Here is a 27,564-nt window from a genome sequence, read left to right as displayed (position 1 = left end):
AAACACTATTCATTTAATGAGTATGATTTTGTCACTGCATTCGGGATCAAAGGTTGTATGGTGAGCAGACTATAGCACTCCTTTACCGCAGAGCACACAGGAAGTGCTTGCAACACCACAGGAAGTGGCTTCTGTAGGTGGGGGAGATTGCAAGGCTGTCTATCCATCTACAAATGCAGGTCACATTAAAGCATGTCAACAGACCAAAGATCCTGTTGGCATGACTTGCTGGTTTTGTAATTTATGATTTGGTTGAGTGAAACAATTTGACTGGGCTGACGCCGTGTGAATCATAGCCTTGCGCTCTCACCAAACTTACAGTTAAAGAGAGAATAAATAAACTCACAATAGAGTATAGGAAAAAAAAAGTAAGATCAAGTTATATATAATTTCAAGCTGAAGTTCAGACTGTGTGAAAGCATGTACTTCTGCATTCATGTTTCTGGGACATTGATTTTATACTCCCTCATCTCTGATGTATCCGAACATACACCGTATCATATGAGGTTGTCACTGTACCATTACATATGATACAGATCATAAGGATAACTAAACAGAGGAATAATAATGACAACCGCTTGTAACAGTCTGTAACACGATACTGTATTTGTGTGCCTTATGAATCAAACAAACACCAGATCTAAGGCCAACACATAGTTGCTTCATAAGCACGTGAAAGCAGAACAATCAGAAGGCTGAGTATCAGGCATCAGAGCATCTTTGATAATCTAACACCACACATGAAGCAGTATCCTCCTCCTCCTCCTCCTCCAAAACGCGATAAAATGAACCAAAGTCAAACTATGTTTGAAATGCAAAGCAAGAAAAGACATGCATTCCACTCATATACTGAATGTGTTTAGGAGGCCTTGAGTGATTTCTCTGCTATTCTGTAATGACCCACGCACGCTGAGCGGGGGTGAAATGAACTAAGAGGCCAAGAGCACCTGACGGTAATGAAGGGCAGTGTTAATGAGAGGGAGCAGGTACTACAAGGCACAGGGACTTGCACAGCTCCCACAAAGGCACAGTTCAGCCGGTCTGGAGCTCCTTCTGCCTCTCAGCTCATAAATAAGACCTAGCATCCCTAGCAAGGCTTCAGTGTCCGTAATCACCAACAGGATATTTTGACACAGACAAATATGAGGTCCTGTGAGTGCCAGTCAGCTCAACCTCTTGAGACCCTTGCAGGGCTGTGACAAGGCAGCGGGCTGATCATTACCAGTGACCCTTGCTGACATCCGCCATCTTGATTTATGGGTCTTATTAAGTGACAGGCAGGGACATGCGATTAGCCAGGCTGCTCACTGAAGTATGGCCGCTCTGACAGGGTCCAGTCTAGTTGATAGGAGAAGCATGAAGTAGACATAAAAAAAGAGCTCAGCTCCTTGCTGTCAGTTGTGTCTGGGGAGCCCAAAGCCTTTTATGCATGAAAATCAAGTTATTTAAATACAGAATACTGCCTATTATGTAATTATTTGTAATAGTATGTTATTATTATTTTTTTTTCAGACGTTGTGATTGCATCTTGTTTACAGTTTGCAAGAGCAGTCAACAAGCCTTCAGTTTCAGAGCAGCGCTTGCTAGAAAAAAAAATCTCATCTCAGTGATGGGCCTTAAGGCTTGAAGGTTTGGTAGATGGTGCAGGCACATCCTTGTTAGCTTTTTATAAAGAGCTGTATTCAGTCCACTCCGTTGTTTGAAGTTCTCAAAATGAGGAATCATTTGTGATTCATTTGTAATGATAGTTCATTTTTTAGCAGTTCACTGAGGTGTAGATAACATTTGGATAATTAATCAGTTGCACACTGTCCTTAAGAAACCTGAGTTGTTACATTTTCCTGATTAACTACATTACTCCTGCTGGAGCACATCTAATTAGCTGAAAATGATGGATGACTGCACTAACAATTAATTAGATAAAGCTAGGGGCAAATATTGAAATGGTTGCTGTATGTTATTGAACAGAATAAAAGCACAGCACATAAAATTTCCTGATCTTGGATTGACCTCCTTCAATCAAATATGAAGGTAGAGTAATGCCAGTATATTACACGTACCTAAGAGGTTACCTCAGAGAGCATTGAGGATCAGAGAAGAATGAAAAAGAGAGCAATGGAATTTTAGAGCCTGTGAAAAAAGTTCAGAGAGACTAATTACCTCATAACTTTGCTGATAAGGAGACTTGCTCTGCTTTTTGGTGCTGGCTGTCCAGGGGACAAGGGCCTTATGGCAGGGACCTCTCCTGAAGACAACACAGGCTCCCTGCACTCTTCAACACGCAATTCGCCCTCCCCATCACCGGTGGAACTGCTGTCTGGTTTATATGTAAATATTATCGTGGGTTTCTGGTTGGGGTCATCTGTCTTGGCTTCTGCAAACCAGTGATGGCGTTGAGTGGGAGGCGGAGGTAGCATGGTGATTACAGTTCCGTCGAGGCCCACCAGCTTGCCTTTCTCCTTCTCGCGCTCCATTTTCTCTTTCTGCTCATCTTCGTCCTTCCGCCGGCGGAAGAAGCTCTTAAAGGATATCCAGCGCTTAGGTTTGGCACTCTCGGATGATGGACGTCTTCCCTCCCCACCCCCTGGACTTATCTCTCCGTCACTGGGCCGAGCGGACCCTGCAGAAGGCTTAGTCCAGTTGCTGAAGTGCCTCTGGAGAAGGTTGGTGGCATGGTATGGAGAGGAGGTGGACCTAGGAGGAGGGAAGGGGGGGTTCGCTTCTGCCTTCGGACTAGTGGGGGCCACAGTGGCAGATGCACTCTGGGACTTTGGCAACTGTTTGGCTGGAGTCTCCTTTCTAGGTTTGGACAGACATCCGTCAGTGGAGGAGAAAAGGGACTTGGGTCTGCTGAGCGTCTCCCTAGTGGCATCAGGTGGGAGGGCATAGAGCTCCTCAGCACTGCAAGCTTTGCTCTGAGCAGACGGGGACTCTGGAGGGGACTGAGGTGGCTGGATGGAGGCCACTAGCTGGGACAGCACAGTGCTAGCTTTCTCCCGGTGCCCTGTACCGGACGAGGACATAGTGTCAGTGTTGCTGTCTTTACTAGCCTCCCCACTGGGCTTTCGACTACGCCCCGGGGTGGCACAGATGGGGCTGCAGGCTGACAGACTACCAGGCAGAGGAGAGGATGCAGTAGTGGGAGGAACAGGGAATACAGGAGTGGTAGCTGGTGTGATATTAAGGTCAGTAGTGGTTCTGCAGTTCATGTCTTGGGATGTTCCGAAGCCACCCACTACATCCTCTGCAGTAAGTTTGTCTACTGCTGATTTATTACTGGGAGTCTTCTCATCAGGGGAGGCCTGGACACTCTCAGATGAACCAATTTCCTCATAGGTGTGACTGGTGACCCTGCCTCCAGCACCAGATTTGGGCTGAGGCAGCTCACCGCTGAGACCCAGGAAGCTTTTGTACACAGCCAAGTTGTCATAAGCACTGGGGTTGATAACAATGGGAACCTTTACAGCATTTTTTGAGCTGCGGGCGTAAGTAGGCTCATCACGAATGATGATTGGGAAGGGGGGCATTCCTGCATTGTTGTAACTGTTGAACTTGATCTCTGACAGATTTGGGGACTTCACAGGCACCGTGCGGGATGAAGATAGGCCTGCAATGGGGGAGGTGGGTGCAGATTTGTGGTTGCAGTGTCTAGGGGGTACAGAGGGCCCAGGGGTTCCACCAGAGACCAGCTCAACCCTGGGGATCTTCTGTCGTGGGCTGGTGCTGGAAGTCCACACCTCCTGGTACCGGATATTTCCAGGCTTTTTGCGAGAAGTGCTGAGAGGAGCAGAGGAGTTTGCTGTCGACGGAGAAACCGGGGTTGTTGGGGAGTCAGGTGTCACTGGAGACAGTGGTGATGCTGGGGACATTGGGGAACCTGCTGACAATGACAAACTAATTGGAGAGCCAGGGTAAGGTGGTGGGCTCAAGGGAGTTGATGGTCCCTTGGGTTTGGGAGTGCTTTCTGGGGCATAGCTTTCTGTGCTTGCCATAGACGCGGATACATCTACCACAGTGTAAGGCTTACAAATGGGAGGCTTTTCAAGGTTCACCACTCGGTAAGGTTTGGCTTGTTCCTCAGTGGGACTAAAGCTAATTGTAATGGGCTGGCCAGGGAGAGCCTGAGGAAGAGCACCACCTTCCCGTTGGATTGCTTCTTGGTCCTCCAGTCGAATGGCAAGAACAGCTTTGTGGGTTTCATTGGCTTTTGGTGAACTCAAGGCTCTGTGCTGAGGTTGTCTTTCTGCTGGACCTGCACGAGTTAGGGCCTCCCGAGGAGCTGGTGAGTGCAGGCCATTGCGAACACCAAAAGGGGCACTGCTAGTGCTGGACGAGGTGCGTGAATCATCTGGCATAGAGGAAGAAGATTCTGGGGAGGTGGTGGATTCTGAGTTTGACAAGAACCCACTGCCTTGCAAGTCATTTTGTCCATATGGGAGGAGGCCAGGCCCACCATTAGAGTCCATAGAGGGATAACCATTGAGGATTTCATCATAACTGTCATCATAGTCCACAGCACAGATGCGCTGCAGTGAGCGATTCCGGAGTGGCACAGTGTTCCATTTCTTTCCTGCAGCAAAGGGCACTGGAGACAAAGTTGCAGCACGAAAGTTTGCGAATCGCGGTTGACCCTTCATTCGGATCTCCATGGCTAGGAGCTCCTCATCACTTTCATCCCAGCTCTCGTGTTCATCATCACCATCATCCTCATCCTCATCATCATCCTCCCCTTCGCTCGAGAACTCAGGATAGCAAAAGCGTCCGCCTTCAGTGCTTATGACCTCTGCACTGTCACTGAGAGATACCCGTTTGGCTTGGCCACTGGTGCTGCCCATGGCCAGGCACCCAGCAGCTGGCAGTCCCCTCTCCAGAGAGCGCCGGTATGAGCTGCTGATCCTGTCTAGGAAGTTGTCTCTTGAACTGGGGCTAGGCCCAGAACCCAGGCCGGCAATCTCCTTAAGCATATCCGTGAGTCCATTGTTGTTGTTATTGCCAATGGGAGTTCTTGGGCTGCACTGACCATAGCCTTCAATTTCATCGCCGCCATTTTCCCCCTCATTGTTGTTTGGTCCACCAGGCCTTTGGTGATTAAGTCCATTACGATTCCACACAGTGAACGCTGAGGTTTTGCCAGTCCCTGGGCCATCAGCAGATCGCTGGTTTCCCTCCGGGTCCAGGCCTGTAGGGGAGCAGGGGAGCATCATGGTGGGCTTCACTGCAATTGTGGGTTTCTTGGCAACAGGTGGCCGGAACTGACCAGAGCGTGTTGTACTACCGCTCTGCTGGGAGCTGCTGGCAAGGTTGGCGTTGGACCTGCCTCCAGTTGGAGGGTGGCTCTGCTGAGTCTGGGCTCGTGCAGGGGGACCCTTCCTGGGAGCACCCTCACTGAGGCGGTGCAGACTCTTGGGTTTGAAGCAGTTCTTGCACTCACCCGGTTTCCACACGTGCTCTGTGAAGGTGTTGCAGGCGGACATGGTTCTTGTCCTGGTGTGGCGCCACAGGCTCAGTGGACTGGAAAGCCCTCCATGGGCCCAGAGGGGGGAGAATGGACTCTTCTAGAACACTGCTGCAGACACAGGGCAAATCTCCAAGCCGTGAGAACTCTTGACCTAAGAAAACAAAAACAAAGCAAAACATAAAGATTAACTTTTAACTCATCTCTTTGCAAAGCTTAGCATTGACTAAATGGTCACAGTATTAAATGTTTAACAAAGGACATACATATATCAGCAAAACACAATCTCTGCTGTTTTACTTCTGAGACATCTTTGCCAATACAATATGCGACACATCTTTCAAGTCACAGAGAAAAAGGTCTGATGACCTCTGAAGTCTCCATAATAATTTATTTGTGACTGAAGCATCCTTTCATTGCAAAAACACTGCAGTAGCTGCTGCTTTCCATGGGGTGGCGCTGTGTTACTGAGCTGGGCTGATTGTGGAACGGCTGGGGCTGCTCTCCACTGGGTGGAAGAAGGCAGCCTCATCATGAGCATGTGGTGAGAGTGGAGGGCCGGGGGGGGTCACAAACACACAGGATCAGCCAGATATTCTCAGCTCTATTTTTGGACTGCAACTCAGTTCAGTTGCAGGTAGTAATCAGTAGGACACGAAACAGTGAGTGCTGAGGCCTCTACAGAAAACACCGAACACTGAACACATTAACTATTAAATGTGTACACATAAGGAGAAAATGAGAATTGAAGTTTGATGATTAGATCTCATCAGAGGAATAATGAACTCTTCACACATCTAAAAACAGAGATGTAGACCGAACAGAACTCACGTGTAGCAAATGAGGCAAGACAACATAAGAATCTACAGTACACTAGGTCCAGTTTTACTGCTGAAGAACCAATTAGTTGGCATGCCAACTGTCAGAAAACGATGGACTCATCTTAGCACATAGCATTATGGGTACTACTCAGTTGATATTTCAGGCATGTCCCTTCTGACAGCACATCCTGTTTATGACCGAGTGAACAGTATGATCCTCTTTCCTGGCACCGTCAGGTCCCGCTTCCCACTGCCTCATGGTATAAGAACCCACATCCCACAAGATGTCTTTTCTAAACTCTGTCTTCCAGTCAGCTTGCTGAAGTCAGCTGTCCCTATCTCCCTGTGGTTTCAATTATATGCTGGTGATATGTGTTTAAATACAACTATTATAAACACAGCAATACAGAGAAAGCTATCATTTAGCAAATAGTCTAACTCTGCTGCCTGATTCGTGATGATAGTGACGAGGCACAGTTCTCCTGAAGCTTCAAAAGGCTGAAACAGTCAGCCGCCACATTCAAATCGCCTGGTTTGATCCTGTGTTTACTGGAAAAAAAAGGAAAAGTGGAACGTTTCCAGTCCATTTCCGACTCACCTCAGGTGACCAGTCCACCCACTCACACAGCCTAAACCTTTTATGCACAACTGGGAGCAAACTTGCATGTACAATTTGAATTTGAAATGGCAAGCTACTAAGGACTGCAATTATAATGAGGGTTTTATTTAATTGCACTTATAATGCCACAGTGGAATGCAAAACAGTGTTTTGACCCAAGGCACTTTTTTTTTCTTCTTTTTGATGATGAAAAGGCCTTTCTCCCAAATTAGGAAAGTTAGAAAGAGACACTTCCATGTCATGACAGATGCAATTATAAGCAGGAGACCATATTTCTGAAGTTGTTTGACTAAGAGGCATAAAGCTAGGGACGTGTATGCTCAGGATCAAACCACAGCTGTTAACTCCTCTTACAAAAGCACCGTACACAACACTCTCGTCATGGCCCATTCTGGAGCCCAGCTCTTTGTGGACGTCTCATTGCAGGTACTCAGTCCTGAGAACACTGAGGATACTGAAGGGACCAGCATAGGTCATAAGAATATGCCATAGTCAATAAGTCAATGATATTATACCTAGTCATAATTGTTACTTTTATTTGGATTTAACTAGCCATGAGTGGACTTTGCTTGGTGAATATTCTTTGTCTCTGACCTGGGTAAGTGAGGTGCGACATTGGTCTCACCTCCCCCCCAGGTCGAGACAAAGAACCCTGCATGCATGGCCCATTTGAATAGACGGTGACACCCCTTAATGTCAGTGTATTTAACCGACTGTTCCCCAAGGAACAAATCAGATATGCTGAGGTGAAGTTCTGTGAGGGAGGATGGATCTGAAAGTCTCTGTCTCACAAATGGTCGGCCGCCATTCTTCAAGAATAAACCTGAATCCTGACTGATCAAACCTAAGACTGAATCTTCAATATATGGTATAAAACTAATTACCATCAATACAGAGGGACTGGAAGCCTGCCTGGGCTCCGGATAAGAAAGCCCTCGGTCGCCTGCTGTCTCACTCCGTCACAAGCCTGGAGCCATTGCGTACCTGGGCTCTACGGGATTGGTGAAGCACCTCTGACAAGCAGCCTTTCAGGGAGCAGAGTCGTGTTAATAGCCTGTCTTTGCCTTCTGTCAGTTGAAGCACAATGAGGAGAACAATGCTCGTGCAAGAGGGGACTCACATCGGCTGCGCATTTTCTGTCATCTCTTGTGCACGGACAAAATGCTTGCATGCACAGAGTGGAATGACTTTTGTAGGGGAAAAACTAGCTGATCATTTCTTATCAAAAGCCTCTCACAACACTACATAGATATGAACTTACTAGTTATTCATTCTCTGCATGCGTCTCGTCGGCTATAACAGCTATCAGTGCCCTCTGTATAATATCCTGTCTGAAGAGGGAGGTTTTTATCTTTTCATCAGTCTACCCAGGAAAATCATGTATATTTTTGTTCAGAGCGCAAATCACCCAGAAGTAATACATGGTTACACAAGGCTACTGACATTCGGTAATAATAACACGACTCTTAACTGCCCATGTTTCAGGGCAAGGGAGGTAACCAGCCACTGTCCCAACTTGGTGGGGTGAGTGATTGTACGCTTTGTGACGTGAATAACACAAGGGTAGGCGTGACTGACAGGGCCATGGAGGTCAGATCCTGTACCAGGCATATTGCCGTGGTAACACCTTGTACTGCAGCTGACTGACACAATGAGGCAGGAACACCCAGGCGGAGGGGTTATTCACAGCGACCCGAGCTGAGAAAGATTTATTCCACTAACATGGCTTTTCTGGCCCTAAGGGTAAACAATAAGGAGTGACTCAGACATTTAAAAACAAATGAATCAAAACAGAAAAAAAAAAAAAATCACCATTATAAACCATGACTCTTGACAATCACTGGCCTACATTTCACTCACAGCTTTGTTAGATTTGAGAATAGCCTGTAGGTAATTGCCCTATTTCAACTACCTGTCAAATAATGTGCTTTCTATTAGAGTAACTGCTCCAAGTCCTGTGCTAAATGACCTTTCCCTCTGCAACAAAGAGGAAATTGCACACATTGTAGGCAGGTATTAGTATTACAGTGACATTTCAACTTCTAAAAACAGAACCATGTAAAGGATTTAATATTAGGACCTTAACGGCATAAACAACATGGCTAGCCTGTACTTCCATCAGCCTCTCAGTCAGACTCTCGCTGTCTGACAGCGAGGAAATGAAGACAATGCCTGTTGGGGCCTCCAAGTCAGTTCATCTCTAAACTGAGAGGACTAGCCGGAGAGACTCATCATTCAATGTTCCCAACAAAAGCAAATTCCGCCCATTCTCCAGCCACACAATCGTGTTATTTTATAACCTGCCGTGAACTGATGACAACTCCCAAGTCCTGTGGCCTAATTTGAGTCTGCCCAACCAGAACACGCTGTCTCTCAATCATCTGTCCTCGGCTATTTATTTATTTATTTATTTATTTGCATGAGGCCACAGATGCGGAAGTCTCACTGCTTACATCGATGAGCATTTCGTTTTGTAAATGATCAGGGAAAAACACAGACCTGGCCTCAATTGGGACAAAACAATGGTTAAAAAAAACAATGATGTTTACTTTTTTTCAATAAATAGAAAACATCATTCTCCCCAGTTCATCCAGAGGTGAACAGACATCCCACTTAGCTCCCTGGAGATGAACAACTTACAGGCAACATCAGAAGGAATTCTTTGATATAAACTAATCCTCTTGTGCTTTAGTCATTATTTGGATTTAGTTGTTTTGGGCAATAAAATCTAATTACCATAAAACAATACAGTGATATTACAATGACACATTAACACGCTTTCTTCCCTTTGTTTGTTTTCAGTATTTATTTTGTGTCTATGCTTGTTATAGTTGTTTTAAAAGACAAACACTAATACAAAAGGAAAACACAAAAAAAAGACGGGGGGGAATGATGCAAGACGGCGGATGAGAGAAATTATGTTTGTGTGTGTGTGTGTGTGTGTGTGTGTGTGTGTGTGTGTCCTATAGCTATCCTCAGGTGTTCAGCATGAGCAGGTATTGATCACTGGCACTGATTGGATCTAGGCACAGCTCCAGGTCTCCATGCTTCTCCCAGATTCAGCTAAGGGAATTTTAGTACAGAGAAATTGGGTGAATGAAATGTTACCACGTAGACACTTCATTACATCCTCTTACAACCTCCCCATAACTTTAAATAATCACAAGGGGGAAATAAAAATGGAGTTAATAATGTCACTACATAAAGTTTTATTTGACAATACTATTTAGCAAGATGTACTATTATAGTCATTTTATCAGGTAATTAAGGCAGTGTGACGAGGTAACAGGGTGGAACAGAACTAGGAGCCTGTAGCCGCTACAGTCCTGATGTGTTCTGTCGGAGTAAGACTGATTCTTGAAATGTTGATGGACCTGATAGACCAAGACATTCCTATGGAACTAATCTGCACAAGATGCAACTGTAAAATGACCCCTTATCCTTCAAATGTCATCTCTGACAACACGATTACAATCAGGCAGCGCTTGCCAGGATAAACAGCACAGTCAAGAGCCAATTCGGTTGATTGCAGCCCTGTTAATTAAAAATGATACAAGATTTATCCGGTGCTCCATATATAAATACATCACTATCAGAGAGGCAGATATGTTTGCATGCTCTGAAAGAATCACAGTAAAAGACTCTTTAAAAATCTTCTATAACCACCATAAACTTCTATAAACACCATAAAGAATGAAGGGGAATGATTCAAGAAACCAAAACAGCCTGCCCTGTGAGACTAGCTATGTCTCCAAAGGAGAGCAACCTAGCCAGAGCCTTGCATATTCTATAAACCAGGAGAATGGTGGACATACGGCTCGCAGTGAAAGATCCTGCTGTCGTGCCTCTTGTATCCAGACATCCTGAGGTGTGGCGACCGTCTTTCTCATTCCAAATTACCTTTCTAAAGGAGGCGATGAATCCCAGGAGTGACAGGCAGAGGCAGAGCTAAAGGGCTGTGAATGAGGTGGGATTAAGCGCCTCTGAGGAGCCACGCTGAGTCACGGCCATCCATCACAGGGGCACTGAGAAAACGCTGCCATCCCTCACTCGGCTGGCTCGGAGCAAATGTTTACCGTTTACCTTACCTTAGGCTAATGAATGGCCCAGGGCATGCGTCATTAATAGACCGTGGAGAGGAATTATAGAGTCTGATGATGAACATAACTCAAATGCTTTTTTTTTTTATTATATGCTAAATACACATGATGTATATAATCTACAGAGCTAAGTTTACAGTATGCTGCGTAAGAGCGTGGTGACAATCAGAGAGGACCTGGGGGGGGGGGGGGGACATGCTTCGCTGCTCTGGGTTCACGGACACGCAGCACAAAACATCTGGGGACAAAGACCATCCTGGAGGTCTGACCTGAGTATTGTGTAAGCATGAGTGATATTAGCCGGGGTCCTGGCGGGGGCGTTATCAGCCGCCACAGCCGGACGCACAGTCGCCGAGAGGGCACTGTGGTGGGAAGGAAGGGGGGGCCTCCTCGGCGACTGGGGTGGCCCGGGCTCTCACACACACACGGCTGGCTGGCAGCCTCTGAAAGGGCACGTCCAGGTGACGAATGCGCCCCTGAGCACTGGCTGCTCATCACTCGCTCTGGCTCTCCGGGGGCCCTGACGGGCACAGCCGGGGCTGGAGCAGGGGACGGAGTCACGCGTGAGCAATACAAATGACTGCTGCCTGACAGGCACAGCCGGGGCAGGAGCAGGGGACGGAGTCACGCGTGAGCAATACAAATGACTGCTGCCGGACTCTGCTGTCTCACACTGCTGGCCCTGCAGCGGCAGCCTCACTCACACACACACACACACTCACTCACACACACTCTCACTCACAAACAAACACTCTCACTCACAAACACTCACACACATGCTCACACACGCACACACACTCTCACTCACACACACTCTCACTCACACACACACACTCTCACTCACACACACACACTCTCACACACTCTCACTCACACACACTCTCACTCACAAACAAACACTCTCACTCACAAACACTCTCACACACTCTCACACACACACTCACACACACTCTCACTCACAAACACTCTCACACACATGCTCACACACGCACACACACACACACACTCTCACTCACACACTCTCACTCACACACACACACTCTCACTCACACACACACACTCTCACACACACTCTCACTCACACACACTCTCACTCACACACACACACACTCTCACACACTCTCACTCACAAACAAACACTCTCACTCACAAACACTCTCACACACATGCTCACACACGCACACACACACTCACTCACACACACTCACTCACACTCACACACACTCTCACTCTCACACACACACACACACTCACACACACTCTCACTCTCACACACTCACACACACACACACTCTCACTCACACACACTCTCACTCACAAACACTCTCACTCACAAACACTCTCACACACATGCTCACACACGCACACACACTCTCACTCACACACACTCTCACTCACAAACACTCTCACTCACAAACACTCTCACTCACAAACACTCTCACTCACACTCTCACACTCACACACACTCGCGCACACACACACACTCACACTCACACACACACACACACACACACACACACACACACACACACACCTTAGCAGACACCATAAATAAATGGTGAATAAAGACCAAATACTGTGTTAACAGGACCGACACAGGCTTGGGTGTTGGGCTGGCATGGGAGGAAAATGGTTTATTCAGTGTTTCTCCTGGCAGGCTGACAGATGTTTAATGTTGCCGTGGTGATCTGGAGCATCACCACAGTCATTCCAGTTGGATGGTTGAGAACCAAAACATCTCAAGAATCTGGCTGAAACGTTAGAACCCTGCAAGTATGCCTCTTGACATTGCTCTGTATCTGCAGTGAGTGAATGCATGTGTGTGGCAGCAGTCACTGTATTTGCGGGCATATCAAAACACAGACTTTACGTCTGAGATGATTGTACGGGGACTGATTACATGTGCACAGGCATCAGTTTAAACACTCCACATGTGAGAGTAGGCAATGTGCCTTTATATACCCACTTTGAGTGTATGATTTAATGTGAGGTGAAACCCTGATTTATGGCCAGTCCCTGAGGAGAGACGTCGGAATGCTGTGGTAAGGTGTTGACTCCAGCCAGGCCACAGTGACACAGTGTGTGAGAGAGAGAGAGTGTGTGTGTGTGTGTGTGTGTGGGAGTGGATGTGGGTGTGTGTGTGTGTGTGTGTGTGGGAGTGGGTGTGTGTGGGAGTGGGTGTGTGTGTGGGGGGGAGTGGGTGTGTGTGTGTGTGGGGGAGTGGGTGTGTGTGCGGAGGTCTGTGTAAGCACCACACCATCTCAAATGATGTTTGGGTGTACACTAAACCCACTTCTAAAACTAACATCGTCTTCAGTCCGGGCATATACACATTTTTCAACACAACAACAAAATAAGAACATGGGGAAGAAGCCTTACCCTTATCCTCAACCTCATTTAAATGAGTACTAATTTAGGGGCCATTGGGAGGCATCCCACACTATAAAATTAGAACGAGGACTACTAAAATGGATAGCTATGGATAGCTATATGCTGTATTAGCTTGGGGAAATTAAACCAGTTGTGTGATGAACAAAAATCCTCTGTCATTATGGCAACGGTTTGCCTTTTTTACCCTCTCTCTGTCTCTCTCTCTGTCTCTCTCTCTCTCTCTCTCTCTCTCTCTCTCTCTCTCTCTCTCTCTGTCTCTCTCTCTCTGTCTCTCTCTCTGTCTCTCTCTCTGTCTCTCTCTGTCTGTCTGTCTGTCTGTCTGTCTGTCTGTCTGTCTGTCTTTCTCTCTATCTCTCTCACACACACGCACGCACATATCCATTTCAAACTCTTTTCCTTCTTTGTCTGTTCAAATGAAGTGCTTCATAGGCTGAGTTTAGCAAACATATATAAATCACACTGACACAAGGGCAATTCAGTGTCTGGCTACTCTGAATGCGCTCAAGCAGTGAGGCAGTATCCACCTGGCCCTGGTGTTAATTAATGAAGGCTCTGTGTTTGTGTGAGTCTGTGCACTTTAGGACACCTGCTAGCCCTTCATACCTAGCCAACACAGTAGCAGAGCAGAGCAGAGCAGAGCCTGAGCAGGACCACTACACAGCCCTTGCTTCACTCTGCCGACCAATGGCCTGAGCAGGACCAAGCCCTAAACAGAGGACAGTGTATAAGTATAAAATCACACTGGTAAGTAGGGAGTGAGAGAAATAAATAAATAAATAAATGCAGAGTTGGAGTAAACATTCTGCTATTATTGTCAAGATCAATCCCATAAATGCACCCATTAGGCCTAGCATGTAAAATGTAGAACATGTGATACACATTCAATTTGATAATCTAAATTTGCATAATGTAATACATTTGAAACTTCGGTGCCAGGTACCGAAAAACAAAAAAAGTACAGCTTACATCTTGTTTCAAGCAGCCATTCTGGCACTCAGACTTGGTGTGGTGATGGTGTGTGATTGGCGCATGCAGATTTTTCCAGAGAGAGAAGAACATGTCGCCATGTCTCTTTCCAAAATCCACACCTCGGAGGAATTTTTTATTTATCACCAAGATAAATTAAAGACAATTCACTTGGGCGGAATAGGCCACTTTCGTTGTTTCCGCTGCCAAACTAGCGCTCCGACTGAATTATTATACTCTTTTTATTTTGTCTGATTTATCACGTAGGTCTTTGAAGGCTCCTGAGGTGTCACTGAGCCGAGTGACGACTGTTGCGGCTAGAGGATTAAAAGGAGTTCTCCTTCCACTGAGGATCCCTAGTAATGGATGGGGCGCTGGTTGTTTTCATTCCCGTCTGATCTGAAGTGTCTATGCTTTCATTTGTGATGGCTTCATTCCAGTTCTAAGGGCTGGATTAATAGCTGGGTGAGCTGAAAACATTGCCCAGTGTTGACTTTGCTTTTTCTGACAGGTGGTTTGGACAATTCTTCCTAAGTAGCCTTGTTCAAGGAAACCCTTATTTGTGTCACAGACAAGTCAAAAGCAACAGTGCCATGGGCTATATGGTAGATTCAAGCTTATGATTTATACTGAGTTGCTATGTTGCTATGTTTAAGTATGTGACACGCCAGCTTATCCCCAGCATGATCATGTGAACTATTCAGAGATAAAGGTACAAAGAGAAAAGGAGAAAGTAAAGGAGGTAGAGAGAAAAGGGTGAGAAAAAACACAGTAGTAGAAACCAGACCTATGTGTACAGGGAGCTCCTAAAAGTAAAAACAGTCCCAGATGAACAAGTCTGCCAGAACTAGTTAGACATAACATAGCAATGTTTACATTACAAATCATACACATGCTTAACATGTGTGAGCCTGGCCGCTGACTCAACAACAACAAATAACAAAGCAACCTTTTGCAAGTTCGAGTTTTAAATTTGCTGATGCAAAAGAGCACGTTTGTCTCTGACCAGGGTCCTAAAACGCCTTGTAGGAATCATGCAGGAGTTGACTGCGCTGGCAGGAGTCAAGCAGGATCTGTACATACACCTCCATTCTATACCAAAGGCAGACAAGTGGTGTAAGGGGAGATGGTGGGTTGAGAGCGAGCGCTAAAAAACAAGTCTCGCAGCTGATGAGAAGAACTGAGTACCAAGAAGAGAGCACTTAAGTCAGAAATGAAGTGTGTGTGATTGATATGAGAAGGCGTAGCATATTAATGGCATCTCCTCCTGAACTTCCACTTACAACATCATTTCATGAGTTCAAGTTCCGAATCAGCCTAAGATATGCAAGCAGAAGGGTGGCATGGTGTTGGTTGGAAGACAAAGAAGAAAAAAGAAGAGGAATCAATGGTTGCTGGCAAAACATTTTGTGAGAAGTTTGACAAATGGAGGATCATACTTATTATTAAGCACAAAAAAAGCAAGGGAGCGTGAATCAAAGATGCGAATACATTAAGCAAAATTAAATCAGGACAAACGACAGCAGAAAACAAGGTTAAACGTTGGTATGGCCTTTCCCAGGAAATTGTCGATGAGGGACAAATGTCTTCAGAGTGACGCTGAAGTTGTCTGTTATCTGCTGGACAGGTCATTTAGCCTACCAATTTAAATGGAATGTGTTGTTGCCAACAACTAACATAGCCCAACTTCACAATTTACAGTCCATGGAAGCTATGACCTATAGTTTCACAGACTAAATAACTAAATACAAAATACGCAAGTGCCCCGTAGTGGTCCGCGACGGCCACAAGTAAATTATTATTTCTAACATACAACTCAGAACGAAGAGAATACAGTCAGTAGAAGCCTAATCTATTAAAGAGTAGCCTAATCTATTAAGAAGGTCATGGATCGGTGGCTTAAGACAGGGACAATGAAAAGAAAATTAAATGAGAATGCCTCTGACACAGACAAGGAGAAGGGTCACTCCCGCACGGAGCTGCATTCAAGCAGCGTTTTTTTTTCTCTCGCTGCAGAGACAGCAAGATGATAACTCATAATTAAGAAAAGTTGACTACTAGGATGGCTATATTAATGCCAGTCGGCTAGCCTACGGTTGGTAGTGAATTACTGCGGTCGCGTGGTCGGTATGAGCATCGTTGTGTTTATTGGTGTTTAGTGATACATTGGCGTGTCTGAGTGTATGATGGGAGTATGAGGCTGTGAGCGAACTATAGTTTGTAACTTAACCAAGTCAGGCATGGGGCAGGGTTCCAGATGCTTTGCCTAGCGCATTGTCATATATATATAACTAGCCTACTGATAAAAAAGGAGTGCCCACCCGCGAAAATTACGTGCCGCTAACAATTGTCTGGTGCCAGGTCTGGGTAGGAGGCCTGTTGTTCCGGGGATATACTATTTAGTTAGATGGTCCGCAAGTTTTTTTTTATTGGCTAAGTGGTCCTTGGTCTGAAAAAGTTTGAGAAACACTGATCTAAAGTAACTTGACATATTTTGACTACTCGATGCAGTCGTAGACAATTAGATCATTTTGGAAGTAGTTACTGGCACGAAAAAAAGGGGTGAGGTAGGGGTATTCAGTTGGTTGCAATCTGTAACCTCACCGCTAGATGCCACGAAATGCTACACACCGAACCTTTAATGGGTGAGAAAGTAAAGAAAACCTGTGCAACATAGCAGCGGCTACATTTCCGTGGTACTGAATCAATGAAATGCTTGCAACAGTTGTTATTGGGCTTGCCTTATATGTACAATGATGATAATCTGAGGCTTTGGGGGTGAAGAGCACCCATAACTTGCTTTACTGGCATAAAATGGACAAGACAAGAGAAAGAGGCAGAGGGTAAGGAGTTCAGTGCTGCGGGCTGGAGGGCTAACTAAACAAATGGCCAACCCTGGCTCAGCTCGGTTGGTTACTCGCTGACCGGGGCCATTGGGCCGTGTGAGGCGTGCCCCGGCGGGAGCGCTAGCGACTGGAGGTGGCTGTGCAGAGCAGTACCCTACTGAGCTTGAGTCGACTCTGTGCCACACTAGGATTTACCACACCAAGGAGGCGACCATTCTTTTGACCCTCTGCACTGACAAACACCATGTTCCCTAATGCTACAGAATGGGAATGAACCATATGGAAAGAAATCTACGGAAAATGTGTCTGTGGCAACAGTAGATACACACTGAAAAATAATTCTGGACCGATAATATTGAAACTATTGGTACAAAACCTAATTCCACAGCAATAGTGCACTATCTTTAGTTCCGTTCTGTAACCATAATCGTGCCTTACTAAATGCTCCTCAATTCCAAAATTAACGATAGAACGCAAAGAAGCAACCACGAAGCCTGATCTGTGCAAACTAGGGGTGTAAAAAATAACCGATACGTATCGATATCCGTTTTAAGCGTGTAAGATACGACTACATCGATGCGTGAAGTCCCGTATCGAATCAAATCTAATCGTACTGAATCGTTTTTATCAACATGCATCTTTTCTTGTATCGTATCGTGCCCATGTATCGAGATACGAATCGGATCGTCTTTGTCATGAGAGATTTACACCCCTAGTGCAAACCTTTGTTTGTCCCAAGCTAGGACAAACGTTGCGGTGTGTGTAGTTTCATTCCAGAATGGCTTTCACCCTGTGTATCCTTTAAGCATAAACTGTATCTGTAATCCTGGTCATTAATGAGCTGGAAGACTAAGCTCGGCAGAAAAGCTAACTAGCAAGGGATGCAGGCAAACAGCAAGCTAGATAACATGGCTAAAGTTGTGGTGTGTTTCTCGAGGCACAAACTAGCATTGAGAGACAAAGAGCTGTGTTTGAGAGCGTGCACCAAAGTAAGTGCTGCAGTTGATGAGGAATGAGGAGAACTGAGTTTAAATGAAGCGTGGGTGACGGATATGAGAGGGGCGTGGCAAACTCCGTACATCTCCTCCCTCCTTCTGTTTAGAAGTTTAATGAAACGGTGATGGCAGCTCTGTTGACCTTCATGCTAAATCCGACAGCATTTCCCTGACAGTGAACCAGTTAATCCTGTCTGAATGAAAACCCTGCTCGTGATAAGAGCCTGGAAGTCTTTTTTTCATAAACTTCAAATCCTCCTCACACCCACCGCAGGAAGGAGAGAGAGAGAGGAGAGAGAGAGAGGGAGAGAGAGAGAGAGAGAGAGAGCAGAGTCCATGACAAAACAGGGGAAAAACATAATTGAAGACCTGATCACGTCTTTACTGGGGTGCAACACTCCGCTGCCAGAGCTTCATGATGGAGTCTCATGCAGACTGAATGGGCTGCCTATGAAAGTTTTAAGATTTGATTTGCTGATGGTTTAGAGCTGGGAGGTGGCGTGATTAGAGCGCGCTACCAGACTGGCAGAATGGGGATATGTGATAAAAGTGTGTGTGTGTCAGAATGGGATTTTTTGTGGCGTGAGGTTTTGGTCCTGATGGACCGCATCCTCCTGCCGGAGGGAAGAACCTCAAAGAGTTTGACTGTGTGTGTGTGTGTGTGTGTGTGTGTGTGTGTGTGTGTGTGTGTGTGTGTGTGTGTGTGTGTGTGTGTGCGTGTGACAATGACGATGTGGGGGCATACATGTGTGTCAACCCATTTGCCGTCAGGTATGCCGTCACTGTGATGTGGCAGCAAAGATAACCTGCTGCTATCTTCCACAGAATGGGTCCCCACAGTGGCTATAAATGTGGCCCTCAGGGGCCCTTTTTCATCCAGCAATGACATTCAGACATCCCACGGTAAACCATCTAAGAACTTTTATAACAGTCAGCACTTTCTCCATCAGGACCATGTTTTCCTTGCACCATTAGGATGGGATGTGTGGGAGTGTTTGAAATTGAGTTCAAATATGAATATCATACAGTCTGAAAATATAAGGTCATGTCTATGAATATAAATTGACTGGCAAAGCTTTCAAAAACAGATTCACAAAAAAAGATGAAGGTTCCACCGAAGACAGTGGGATAATAGGAATATGTTTTACATAACTAGGTAGACGAAGCCCGGAGACTAGCAATATACAACCGCCCTGGTGATTAGCTACGTGATCTTTGGCAATGTCCTGTCCCTGTCATGGTTATACGTATGTGATTGAAACCACTACAGTAAGGTATGCAGACCTGAGAAGTGTAGCTGCATGGGGAAAAAGTGTTAACAGATATGCACACTGAATTGTGACTGATGATGGACAGATGGGCCGTGGATGGATCTGCAATGAAGCAAACTTGTGCACCACAAGCCAGGAATGACAGCACCAAATCTGCATGATGCACTGCCAATTTCCAATTGAATAAGGAGACCGCGGGCATGCGTCAGTTGTTGCAAATATCTCGCAGTTCACTCTCAATCCTCTACCCTGCTGAATAAACACACAACGCCAAATGGATTACACAGAGTTTCTGTCCACTTTTTTTTAAAGAGAAACAGCGACGGCTGTGAGACCGGGGCCATTTAACTTAACTTTTAACTGGCTGGAAGCCCATATTCTTTTTCTCTGTAACATAAGCCCAGGCTGGCAGAGTGAGGACAAAGCCAGGGCAATGGTTGAATTACGGCGTCTACAATATCCTTTGTGCGCGTGTCCGTGGCCCCGCTCCCAGTGCTCTAACTCGTTTATGGGAGACTTAGCCTCAGGTTGAGGCCCCAGCTCGCTGGTACTAAAACAGCCCATTAGAATTCAGCTGTGGCCAGAGCACTGACTCCCTGTCCGTTCTCTGAGCTAATCCACGGGAGAGAAAAGGCTCTGGGTTGGGTGGGAATACTGATTGAGATGTCAAAAGTCTTTTCTCTCACCCTTGTAGCCCTTCTGTGTCCCAGACAATGTTTTCGAGCGTGCACCTCACAGGGGAGATCTCAAGGGTGATGCAGAGGGGAGGGAAACGTCAGCTGGATAGATTTTTGACGGCAAAATCAAAACCCGTGGAAATGTGTTTTTTCTTGAAACGTGGGGACAACTCATTGAAATCGATACGCTCAGTAGTGGGGTGAAGCATGCAACAGTGTCTGCCATCCAAGGAGATCTATTCACCATATTCTCATACTTCTGCAGTGAATGGGAATGTATGACTGCCTCGATTTCTGCACCATTCAACTACTCTGACTCACTCCTGCCAGAGTAAATAAGCACCATCCTAATACCTTCTCATGCTGGGAAGACAGAAACACCGCCTGGCAGTGTCTGGCACAGACATCAAAAGAAGCAAATGACACTTCCTGAATCTTTCACATAAACGTTTGTGTCAAATACGGCATGGAGACATAGTTAAAAGGACACCTTCGCGAAAAAGGAAATGATGGGGGCCGGCCTCTTCCCGCTCAGCGCAAACGTCACCTCTTAATTATACATTTCAATTAGCATCTCCGTGACTGTGAGTGAGGATGGCCAAATTAAACTACTGCTGTGTGCAGGTTCCTGTCGGCGCCTGGGTTCCCTGGGGCCGCTCTGGCTGTAATTGCGGGGGTGGGTGGATGAGGCGCTCTGGCAGCCCCTCGGAGCATTTGACTCTCCACAGGTCTGAGAGGAAGCAGAGGCACAGAATACACCAGAGACAAGGCCACGGGGCCACGCTTGTATTCCTCTAGACTAAACGTGGAGCTAAAGGCAACTGTGGCACTGTGTTGTCGCCCAACGGCGCAAACCGGTGTGAGACATCTGGCACCTGATCTGCCAAGGAAGTAGGGTAGGAAGTCTGCAGCTCTTTCCACACAGCTTGGGCTACACGATTTTCTTTGAGCTGATTCTTAAAAAGCTTGTTTTTAAAGTTTATCATCATCTTCCCTTAATTATATCTTACAGTTGTCAGATATTTTCCCAAGCTATGAAATACTTGTTTGCGCCACAGTGCCCCACTCTGGTTGTGCTAGTTTTAAAGCAGTGCAAAATCAATGCACTACTTTAGTGTAAACCAGTGTTCAGCTCTTTCAATTGCACAGACACAACACACTCTTTTGTACTCTGGGAGACAGCCAAGGGGAGTGTGAGGGCTTGTCTATGACTGCTGTCCTCCGATGAACCATCGCTGTCCTCTTCTGAGCCGTACTGTGGAAATCAACCCTTGCAAAAAATATCCTCAAATGATATACAGCCAACACAGTCAACATTCAGTAATCCAGTGAAAAATATTTCCCCTCACAACAACAGACTACAATTTATTGTATCTCAGAAGTGCCTTAATAAATAACACAAATACATCATAATAATAAGGTGGTGTATGTCTAAAATTCTTCTCCCATCAGAATTAAATATCAAAATTGCTCTGTAATGAAGGCAGTATATTCCCATCATATAGCAATTTAGCACAATAAGCAGACAGGCAGTCAGCCTCTATCAACACATAAAATGGCCCTTTGGGTGCCACTGGCTGGAGTCAGTTTAACTCTGCAGACAGCTACTGCCGCCATCAATGCTCCAATTAGCCTGCTTAAAAGGTAGCACACTGGTGATATGTGGTTTGGGGGCCATCACATATTGTGGACAGTCTTCTACAGACACACATAAATAAAAGACTGAAAGTCGAGACAGTGCTTTAAAGCTCTGGGACTTCGCCGAGAGATATCCACTGATTTTGCACTACTGAATGATCAGGGGGAGACTAAGCGTGAGCTTGTGGGATTCCTCCTCTTAAAACCCTTTGGGGCTCAGAAAAGAAGAGCTTGTGTAGTGTCGGTTCACTGACGCAAGAGCATAGGTGATATCCAAGAAGCTATTTGGAAAGCACAGTTAGTGTTCTGCACTGAAATCTGGCAGTTTGGCTTCTAGCATTCTGGGAACGAGAGCGGAGTTGAAACACCCCACTCGTCTACTTGCTCCATCTGCATGCTTGCCTTCATGCGCCACAATACTGAAAATGACCTGAGATCAGCGGTGAGGGGAATCCTTAGATTAATCCAGCCCCCGGCCTGTCAGAAACCAGCAGAAGTATAGTGTCACCTTCAGTTCTCAGTGATCCCCACTGTCTCAGCCCCAGTGTGGCAGCGTAATGCGCCTGCCAGGTCCAGACGAGGGAAGACCGTCCTCAACACTGATCAGTGCTCAGAGCAAAGGAACACGCACGGCTTCTAACGCAGAACGTCACCAAGGAAGAGATGTCACACAGCAATTCAAAGAAAAAAAAACTGATGTTGCTGAAATAGTTTTCCTTGATGGGAATAGGGGGTTTCGTGTAAACACTGATACTTCCAGTGATGTTTGTGACTGAGGCCATTGTTTTTCTCTGTCTCGCTCAGACGTGTTGTTTTGATGAACTGCTCCCCGGCAGACTTTCAGTGACTTGAGCGGGGGTGGGGGTTGTGGGGAGGAGGGGGTGGAGAGATAGAGAGCAGATCTGCATTCTTGGAGGTCTGAGGCATTTTGTCTTGTGGGCAGATATTTCAGTTGTGACTGCTAAGTTCATCTTTAGCCAGAGAAATAACATTCCATTGCTGTGTGTACTCTTGCGCAAGGTCTGCGAGCAAGCATGGGAAAGGCTCCACATTGCCTCCCTTGGGGGAACGAAAGGGGGGTGAGACAAATGTGGATAGGGAGCAAATGACAGAAATCTGCCCCCAAGGCAAACCCCAGCCAGTGAGAGAACGCAGACAGGCATACAGAAAGTACACTCACTCACACACACACACACACACACACAAAACACACACACATAATGTGAGTGGTACAGTAATTAGAAAAAGGGAAACGGGTGCGCACACACACACACACACACACACACACACACACACACACACACACACACACACACACACACACAAAAACATTATATGAAGAAGAATAAGCAATCTTATACATAAACGACTTCTCCTAAACAGAGGCGAGTACCTTCCATTTATAGTAGGGAAAGAAAAAAGGAAATGCTGAACTCAGTCAGTAAGCCAAAGGCCCTCTTGCACTCATATTCACCATGACGGCCTCGGCCACTATTCTTGAAAAGCTGAATAATTGCTATGGCAACTGACAGGAATGAAAGAAAAATCATTCCCAGGAAGGCCGAGCAGGGGCATATTGGGCCTCGGGGGTTATTTTGTTTGCCTTCATAAAAATCCTAGCACCAGTCAGAGGCGCAGCAGGAGCTGAGGTGTGGAGGGGGCCCTCAGGCAGAGGCTTCCCAGCTGACAGCCAAGCCCTGCCCAGCTCTGCCCTGCCTTTGGCCCGCCGGCCCCAGTCCACTCTTTCCCAGCCTCTTAGCTATCCGAGCTGGCCTAATCACTTAATGGAGGCCTTGAAGTGAGGGAGAGTCTGGCAACCCGCAACCTCCAGCTCACCTTCACACCACACACACATCTTACATGTTTCGAGCTGCTCAAGACATGTTGCCTGCAAGCACACCCACTCTCTTTCTCTGGTGTAAACACACATGCACGCGTACGGACATACAGCTCTGCCCCATGGGCGAAATTAGTGGTGAGGGTTTAATACCTGTGGCAGAGCAGGTAAATCAGAGCCTGTCTCAGCATGAGGCTGTGGCCTGTAGGGCTCTCTTAAGGCTCCCTCTCGGATGTCTCCATGTGTTCAGCCCACGCTGCCTGGGGTCTGTTTGGGCCCTGCTCCCACGTTCAAAATCAACTTATCCCGTTCCGCTGTCCTGCCACACCGGGTTAGAGCTGTGAGCAGCGGCGGACGCCGCACGCAAACATTCCTCTCCAAAAGCCAATGTGGGGAGAGGTGTTGAGCTGCGGGGGAATCAATAGGGGAAAAACAGCCTCCCGGTGCCAAAGTAAATTCTTTACCAGAGAAACTGTTCAAAACACCCAGAGGGTAAAAGAAATCTGATGGAACAACTCTAACCGAACAAGGTCGTCTCTTCAGGGCTTATTAGGAGCAAACGCGTTTTACTCCCTGACCTTGTAAGGAAAAGCGTCGTATTTCCTCCTCATAACTTGTGACATTTAAATGTCAGCATCTTACCCTGATTGGAATGAGGACGGGAGGGTAAAGACCTGGAGGCTGGGGGGTGGGACCAGCAGCTTTATTAAAACACCTAAGCATGCCTGCACGTTTCCACAGTCCCCACTTTAACAGCTGCTGATGGCTGGCTTTGTGCTGCTGGAGCCGGAGCTGGAGCTGGAGCTGGAGCTGGAGCTGGAGCGGATATTGCATGTTGCGCTGCGATCGTAATGAATAGATGAGGACTGGTCTGGCGGCAGAGGCAGCTGTGTGGTGAATGCACACACTCCGTTTCATCTCCGTGGGCTGCCCGTGGGCCGGCAACCAAGGGGAGCAGGGGGTTGGGGGGGGGGGGGGGGTTGTTCACGACATCCGCGCTTAGCTTATTTACAGGCAGAATCCACATGGAGCTCGACTCGTGACACGGAGGGGGTGGTGAAGAGTGTGTAGGCACGTGTTTCTACGCGTCTGATGTGCTCGTGGGCAGAGGGGTCGACTCATCTGTCTTGATGTATTTTGATATGTGCGTTTCCATGTATTGTTATGTAATGGTGTGCGAGCATTTGACTGGTTTAGCGTATGTTCAGTGTGTAATTCTCTGGGAGGCCTGTTGGTCAAGAGGCCTGAAAAAAGGCTGTAATGCTGCCAGTGTTTAAGTGGGCTGGAGGCTGCTGGCTTGAGCAAGCTGGATGAGGTGTTGAGCCAGTCCTTCAGGGGAATTTCATCTTTGGAAAGCATCGCCAAGGAGCCGCCAAACTGCACTAACCACAGACCATATCTGGAGAATGCAGCTCATGGTCGTCTGAGCCGCACACACAGAGAGAGAGAGAGAGAGAGCGAGAGAGAGACGTGCCACTGTTCACCAGGCCGACCTTCCCTGCCACACTCAGCCTGACCATAGCAGACGTGCTGTACCCAAACAAACTCCAGCAAGTCTAAACACAAGCGACCTTGTCTGTACAACAAAGTCACAACATGCCTAACACAATCAAACTGTGACTGATTGCACTTTGACCAAAAAAGGACCCTGACCCTGGCACACAGACAGTCCCCTGCATTCAAGGCTGCATCATATCTGACGTTATGGCTGCAGTCAATAAGAAACAGAGACCCTTTTTTTTCTGTCGTTGCTTTGTGTGGGCCAAGTTAAGTGCAACAGGAAATTCCATTAGCTTTGTATAAGCTAGCCTTTTTTTACCCACTGAGGAGGAACCAATTTGCTATCTCCATAAAATGCCATGCTAAAACAACGCTGCAAGGTCTTTCATGGGGGCAGCTGGATTACTGTTATATTATGAGTTGAGAGAGAGACACACTCTTAGAAATACGTGAGTTCGGCTGAAACCCACACCCCCGATGCTTGAGCTGCCCCAATCCATCCTTGAGAGTCTTCATCTGTTACTTTTGTAATGATACAGCTCAAGGGATCTCAGAGTTCTTTCCTTACACTCTTGGAGAGGATGAGGGAACATGTTTTTGGCATTAAAGCAGAGATGGTTATGAATATAAGAAAGACTGCACTCACTGAGCCAATGCTGAGTGCGATTGCAAGCCCCATATTAAATGCCATCTGTATGGGCATTTGTGCAATACACTGTATTTGTTTGTGTGTGTGCGTGTGCGTGTGTGTGTGTGTATGTGAAATAGAAAGAGAGTTGTGTGCACTGGGTATTTGTGTATACTAAACAAGTGTATATAAGTACTGCAAAGTACCTTATTCTAAGCCTGTGGGTGAGTGAGCGTGCTTGCAGCCTCTCTCCACTCCTGACCCAGGGCACATGGCCGCGTGGCCGGGGGTTAGAGGGAAGGTGAACTGGGTTTATTTCAGTAATTACTCAGCCACGGGTCGCCGGCTGGCTCAACTGCACCCAGCCTCAGCTCTGCCTGCTCTCCCCACTCTCACTCTCACTCTCTCTCTCTCTCTCTCTCCCTCTCCCTCACTCACTGATACCAGTGCTCCTGCTCCCGCGGCTGCCTCTACGTAACCCTTAAGAGTGGTTCCATTAGCTTACTCCACACACAGCTAATAACCGGCACGGAAATTTGGGGCCTAATGGTTTCCTGCCTAAAAGCTCCATCTCAAAGTGTGGTAAATCGCTCACATAGTCAGAGTAGGGGTCTGGTGTGGGGTGCCGAGAGAATTGGATACAGCTTCATGCTAGAGGGTAGAAATGGCCAGAGGGAGTTCTAGAACCACAGTCAACCTAGACGGTCTCATTTTCATAACCCTGATCCAACTGCATCACAGTGCAATTTTATTATGATCATATAATTGCCTCCACATAATGTGCCTCTAGCAATACTTCAGGATTAGCATCATGAAAGGGAATTATGGCAGGTGCTGTCTCCCTGCAAGTCAATCGGTTTGATAACTCGTTATAATAATGCGTTGTGTTGTCGCTGCCACAGATACACCAGTCTTTAACATTTCTGAAGACCTATTTGGATCTGTGATCTATTTCCAAGATTCTGCAGTGATTGCTGAACAGGGGATATTAGGGCAAACCGTCACGGCCAATCACCTGATTGACAGTTAGTGCCAGTCAGGTTGCTGAATAGTTTACACACACTGCAGCTCTGTGCATTTTGAAAAGCAACGATCTAAACTGTGTTCTACTTGGCTCGGTCCTTATTGGTGTGTTGCAATGTTGGCATTAAACCCGAGAAAAAACTAAGATGTGAGGGCCTACAATTAAAAGGCTTGATAGGTACAAAATCAGCTCGATCCTACCCATGCATTTAATGGAATTAAAGACAGAATAATTACAGAGAAGCCAGCACTGGGTGGACTCGGGAGGTAAGCAAGGAATGAAAAATGTGCGAAAGACTCTTTCATGAAAAGACCTACATGAGTTATACACTTTTATTTCACCGAAATGTCAATGGCTGTGCCTGCTGTTATTCTCCTACCAGAAGTAACGGCCACTGTTTAGATGGCACAGTGTAATTGAAATCATTGATTTCAACCCCTTGCAGAATGAGAGTGCATGAAGTATGAATGACAAGCAACAAATGGACAAGCTGTGACTCAGAGAGAAAATGTGCAGAGCTCAATGAAGTCCTGTGTGTCCTGTGTGTGTGTGTGTGCCCTGTGTGTCCTGTGTGTCCTGTGTATCCTGTATGTGTATCCTGTATGTGTGTGTGTGTGTGTGTGTCCTGTGTGTGTGTGTGTCCTGTGTGTCCTGTGTATGTGTGTCCTGTGTGTCCTGTGTGTGTGTGTGTCCTGTGTGTGTGTCCTGTGTGTCCTGTGTGTGTGTGTGTGTGTGTGTGTGTGTGTGTCCCGTGTGTCCTGTGTGTGTGTGTGTCCTGTGTGTGTGTCCTGTGTGT

General features: G+C 46.6%; 1 protein-coding gene across 1 annotated transcript in view; it reads right to left on the bottom strand.

Annotated features, from left to right (window-relative positions):
- The window catches only part of peak1 (pseudopodium-enriched atypical kinase 1), a 96,364-nt gene that overhangs the window by 17,504 nt on the left and 51,296 nt on the right, over positions 1–27,564 (bottom strand). The window contains exon 4 of the mRNA XM_042707434.1: positions 2,161–5,609. Coding sequence (XP_042563368.1) covers positions 2,161–5,474 — 3,314 coding nt within the window. The 5' untranslated portion in view covers positions 5,475–5,609. The remainder of the gene's footprint in view (positions 1–2,160; positions 5,610–27,564) is intronic.

This window comes from Clupea harengus, chromosome 3 (genome assembly GCF_900700415.2).
Source record: "Clupea harengus chromosome 3, Ch_v2.0.2, whole genome shotgun sequence".
In the NCBI taxonomy this organism is placed as follows: Eukaryota; Metazoa; Chordata; class Actinopteri; order Clupeiformes; family Clupeidae; genus Clupea; species Clupea harengus.
Note: the sequence above shows the minus strand (reverse complement) of the source record. Positions and strands in the feature narration are given on the sequence as shown.